The sequence below is a fragment of the Populus alba genome, chromosome 7 (assembly GCF_005239225.2).
Source record: "Populus alba chromosome 7, ASM523922v2, whole genome shotgun sequence".
Classification (NCBI taxonomy): Eukaryota; Viridiplantae; Streptophyta; class Magnoliopsida; order Malpighiales; family Salicaceae; genus Populus; species Populus alba.
The window spans coordinates 4,599,054-4,605,093 of NC_133290.1; the positions used below are offsets into that span (position 1 = coordinate 4,599,054).

At 30.4% G+C, this 6,040-nt stretch overlaps 1 protein-coding gene across 1 annotated transcript; it reads right to left on the minus strand.

The window, feature by feature from the left end:
* Positions 1-399: 399 nt before the first annotated feature.
* Positions 400-2,875, minus strand: LOC118063251 (NEDD8-conjugating enzyme Ubc12). Its single transcript, XM_035077244.2, has 6 exons — positions 2,718-2,875; positions 2,046-2,159; positions 1,291-1,399; positions 1,085-1,163; positions 881-997; positions 400-767 (listed from the first exon to the last, which is right to left on the minus strand). The coding sequence occupies exons 2-6, from the start codon at positions 2,152-2,154 to the stop codon at positions 630-632; spliced, it is 552 nt and encodes a 183-aa protein (XP_034933135.1). The 5' UTR covers positions 2,155-2,159; positions 2,718-2,875; the 3' UTR covers positions 400-629.
* Positions 2,876-6,040: the final 3,165 nt, after the last annotated feature.

Consider the following 6,040-nt stretch of genomic DNA (forward strand, 5'->3'; position numbering starts at 1 on the left):
AAGAGACAGCTTAAGCTATCTAATTAGGTGTGCAGGAACCCGAAGTTGATGGTTACATAATGATTCCAAAGGAGCCAATGAGATTGACCTGAGCTTCCAGCAAAGTACAAATATGTGGTCTTCCAAACCCACGCAAGTGCATTTAAGACTGCATCAACGACAGGTAAAGCAAGTCCAAACATCTCCTTAAATAATCCAAGGAAGCCACCTTCAATTGGATTTTACAAAGATTACCAGATATGAACGGACGGGAAGTATCTCCATAACCAGATATGACAGTGAAATAATACAATGAGAGGTCCGATAATTCACGCTTGAGCACGAACGCGCGCATGGAGACCGAGACAGAACGTTAATTCCCTAAGCCATGCGCAAATTCTTGTCTAACCTCGCTCCACATTGAAATAAATAATATAACAAGTCGACATACAAATTGCATCCAAGAGTTACAATAGCATAAAGATTATGTTTGTGTTTTCAGTTGCATGGTATCCTAGGAACTAAGGCCCCCAGCTCCACCCAGAGAATCAAAAAGGATGACAACGTAATTTGAAGATAAATTTTACAACCACGGGCATTCAAGCATTGATAACACATTTGAATTGGCACTGTGTACCACCACATAAAACCTAAATACACCGTGGAAAGAAGGATTGCCCCACATACCCGCCAGTCATAGCCCTTCTCACATTAGATTCAAACATCTTCGGGTTGTCCCTCAACACTGCTGCAGCATCATGATTAAGGGGATCCTCGTAATTTGGTTCCTGAAAGCACAATATTAAATGAAGTAAACTGAATAGATGTAAAGAGGTCAGAGATACCAAATGCCAATAAAATCACAGGGATGAACTTGATAGTTGAACACACAAAATAATACCGTGAAGAGATGATATAATCCATAAATGATGGTGTTTATATTGAGGACAGGTTTCCAATCTTCTCGCAAGATATTGAGACAGACATTTCCTTCCAAGTCGATGTTTGGATGGTAGACCTGCAAGTTGAACAAACAATGTATAAAGACCATCTTAATCCATTAAAACATTAATTAATTTAGAAAAGCACTGTCTTAATAAAATACCTTGGTTTTGCATTTAACTTTTGGTGCTTCGTGTGGGTAGATCGGGGAAACTTGGAAAGAGAACAAAAATGTTCCACCTCTTCAAACACGAATGAGAGTATTAAGTAAAATAATCATTTCTAGAAAAGAAATGATACAGTTTTTCAGATCATATAACAAAGAAACTTATGAAATACAGAGACTAAACTTTAGAGAAAGTTCATTACAAATAATATCCTTCATCTGGCCGGATAGAAACCTCAAAGCTCATAAGGTCATCCTTGCCATTGGGGAACGTCATGGTGCATGATTTAGGTAAGTTCAGCTCAGAAATATCTGCAACATGCAATGTAATGTAGGAAATGAGTGAGAATGTCAATAAGATAACACCACATATGAAATGATCTCAACTTCCAAGATTATCTATTTTATATAGTGTTCCTTGAAGCGGACAACTAGAACCAACTTAAATAAGAAAAGTTTGTTTTATAAACTGGTTCAGGATCGAGTTTGTTACTACAACAAATTCATGTATAGTTTGATCTGCAGAAATCTGTTGTTGATCTATCCCAGTTACATGATATCACATCAAGTAAAAGGGTCCAGTGGGAGGTGCGAGAAGATTGAACGCAAGATCAAATAATATGCTATGTGTGCGGGTTTCTTTGAGCCAATGAGTTGCTTGAAACATTACAACAGAACTTGCAACTTTCAATTCAACACACACCTCTTTCTTAGCCCAAGAAGAGAGACAAAAATCTTTTCATCCTAGAGAAATCATCCAACTAATTAATCTTCCTCTCCTTGTACATCAAAGTTACAAAAAATTATTATGACATTGCTAACTTGGGTTGAGAAACATTTTCAAGAACTAACATGTAAACACTACAATAAGGCACGTATTCATCGTCAAAAACTTAAACGAGAGTAATTAAAACAGAACAAAATAAAACCGTGCAATTACTAACTACAAGGGGCAAACCTTTATGAAGACGCAATTCTCCAGCACTTTGCTTCTTGATCGGCACGCCACCATTAGCGTTTTCAGCAAGTTCTCTCTGCTTTTCCTTCACTTTAAATAGCCGAATCATAGCTCCTGTCATAGAAAAAGAACAGCACTAATCAGCCATCAAATCCCTTTAGATTTTCACAAAGATCACGTGTATCAAAATAATCTACTCACCGTAACAACAGAAATCAAAATCGCACAAAAAACTACTAACCAATCAATCAGGAAAAAAAGAAGAAGAAGACAAATACCCAGTTAAATGCACTAAGGATTTGCTCTAACTCCAAAAGGACCCTCCAAAAACATCAAGAAGACGTGATTCTCTGGAGTCATTCACTAATTGAAAAATCGGATATCCATTGCTTTCAAGTTAAAAAGGACAAGTTTTTTTGAACTAGATCGCAATCTTTTATATTCAAGTGAAAAATCATCCAGGAATGAAACGAAAATAAAGGGTTCCACCGCAATAACTAAAAAACCCAAAAAAGATCCAAACTTTAAAACGTGAAACCATACACAAAAAAATCTGAATGATAACAAGAACAGAATACCAGCTCAAAACCCAGAAATCAAAATGCCTAAATCGATGAAAGCGAGAAACCAAAATCTAAGATGAGAGAGAGAGACATGGATCTTGAAAGGTACCTTATCTGTTCGAGGAAAATCCACAGAGAGAAAAGGAGGAGTAAGTTTTTTTGGTTGATTTACGAGCAAGCCTTTTTATAGAACGAGGGGAAAGGGGAATTTCTCTGTGTCACAGTGCACACAGATTTGGCTATGCAAATTATTTACGAGTAATGAAGGCGGGACCCACCCCCTCTGGCTGGCCCAATGGTTCGTTCTCCTAATATTCTGTTGCAAATGCACAAAGAAAAGGACAAGCTTGCCCAAAGTCCTCTAACTCTATGAAGTATTTCGACTAAGTTCTTTAGTTTCGAATTTATGCAATTCAACCCTCAATTTGCTTCACCCATCAAAATCATTTATAAAATTAGTCATTTGTATGCATTTTTTCACATGCCAATATTTATTTGGTTTTAAATATCACATTTCTCCATGGTATTTTGTGTATACAAATTAAATCCTTAACATAGTATTTTTGTGAGTCATTCAAACCATATTGATATATTTTATCAACATTTCTCTTAAATTGGAAGCCAGATAGTATAATATAAAGATAGATTAAATCATTATTTTGTTCCCAAATCAAATGATGATGGTAAGTGTATTTTACAAAAATAATTTTGTAAGCAACATCATGTTTAAAAGTGTGGTTGTGGTTTTTTTTTTTAAATGTTTTTTATGCTAAAACGCATTAAAATGTTTTTTTTTATTTTTTAAAAATTATTTTTGAGATTAACGCAATAAAACGATCCAAAAAATATAAAAAAAATTAATTTTCCACACAAAAAACAAATTTTAAATTTTTAAAAAACACAAATTAACCCATGTTTTTAAATGCTCTCTAAATATATACGTAATTTTATAGGTTTTGTAGGTGTGATTTGTAAGCACGAATGCATAACAACTTACATAAAAAAATAAAGATCATTATTTTTTTTTTTTGAAAAGGGGATAATGTTAATTAAAATATGATAGTCTTAGAATAATATTGTTTAATATTGAAGTTTAAAGACTTAATTGAAAATTATATGCATAGTTGGGAGCTGGGTTGTAATTTTTCCAAAACCAGAGCCTGCGGCCCACTGTAGTGTAGACACAAGTCATATGTGGATAAGTGAAGGAGATATGGAGTAGATTGCTTATTCGCTACGCTGCCATGGGAATATTTTTGTATTTATAATCTTTTTGACTATCTTTTGTTCTAGCAGAGAAAAAAAATGTTGGTTTTTTTTTTTTCTACAGTGATTGTACAAAATTGTTTATAATTGTGTTCAAAATCCCACAAATTCAAATTATTCTTGTTGAAGTAGTACATAATTTTTTTCTTTTAACCTTTTTATTTTTTATTTTTCAAAGAATTTATTAACAGTAGATATATTAAAGATTCAATGCTCAAAATCTAGGAATTTTTTGGATTTTGCCTTGTTTTGATGGAAATGGATTGATAAATATTAGTTTTAGAAATGTTATATTTATAATATGTTTGATACTCTTATTCCTTTTTATACATGTAGTTTAAGAAAATAGATTTTTTTTTTAAAATCACTTTTAATTATTATTATTAATTTGATTGTAAATGTATCTGGTTACAACTGTTTTTTCAAATAGTTGTTGAATAAAAAAAGTAATTATCATAAATTAGATTAAATCTATTGTGTTATTGATAATAAAACAACTAAAAAAACATATAACAATTTTATAATTTTAATTTAGATTATAATGTATATACTATTATTAATATGTCATAAATACACCGATACGACATTAAGGTCATATTCGGAGAGGAGCACGAAGCACGCTTGATGGAGACGACTAGCTTTAGCAAAAACATCTGATGAGAATTTTAGATCCCTTCGAAGGATGGTGTGATGAGGATAGTTTGGTCTCTGTATTTTCAAAGGTTAAAAGACAACTCTCTCCCTCTCTTTGTCATTGAAACGTGGGTTCTTTATGGGAAAGCATGTTAAAAGCAAGCCAATAGGAAGAAGAGGAGGTTTGACAACATGATTGAAATATTAAAATAATATATATTTTTTATTTTTTAAATTTTAGTTTAATATTAATATATATTTTAAAAAACTAAAAAATAATTTTTTTAAAAAAATTAAAATTTAATAAAAAATAGATTAAAACCCAACTTCTAAACAACTCTTTAAATCTATCTCATACTAATAACTAATTATTGATAAAGTTCATTACTTGAATAATAAGTTACACACTCCTACCAAACGATGTATTAGAATATATTTGTCTTAATCACTATATTAAATTAACCTTTAATTTATATATTGTACATATTTGTTTATAATCTAGTTATTTTCTAATTATAAGCTATTATTAACTAATATATTTATTTATTATGAAAAATAGAAGAATGAAAAGAAAAACATGTGTAATGGAAATTTTAGTTAGGATAGAAGGTATTTTTTCTAATAAAAAACTACTAAATTGTAAATGGTCAGTATTAGTGGATAAAGTATTTAATTATTTTTTAAAACTACAAATATTAATTAATTAATTTTGACAAATTATAGGGGTTAATTTATAGTTCACTTAAATACATTGGAATTATTTTGAAACTAAAAGGAAAATTCATTTGTGGTTCAAAAAAAAATTAGCAGGTTGGAAGAATTTCTCCATAATTTATTTCATTTTCAGTGTCTGGAATATTAGAAAAAAAAAACCCTCCAAGTTAACTTTTTATGTTTTTTATGTCAAGTCGGCAAATCAACCTAAGTGATATAATTTCATCAAACTTAAATCCAATTTGTCTTTGTTGTTAGAGACGTTTTCACCTCAACCACACTCATCAAAAGCACAATGTGGTGAAAGTGTTGTTAAAGAAGCACAAAATGCTATTAAATTACTTAAATATTTTCGATATTTTCGATAATTTTAATCATTGTTTTTCTTTATTTAGAGGTCAATTTGTGACGTTCATCAATTTGTTTTCTACTTAAAACTTTTAATTCTTAAAAAAAAAATCCATAAAGTACCGTTTGCTATATTTGTTGTTCATCAATGAACAAAATGTCATCTTTTGTTTTCGATTCTACACATACTTTTCATGCCATTTTACTACAATGATATTTTTTTAATAAATTTTTATTTAATAGCTCGTGTAATCAATCACTTTTTAACCGAATTTTATTTAATAGCTCATCTATTAAACTATTTAATAGTTCTTTTCTTCTAAATCCTATATTTGTTTTTTAGTATAACCACATAGAAGCCAACGTCAAACATGTTCTTATGTATATTCTATCACATTTCATTAAATCAACTCAAGTGGAATAATTCGCAAATGAATATATAGATAAAATATATTATTTATAAATGATAAA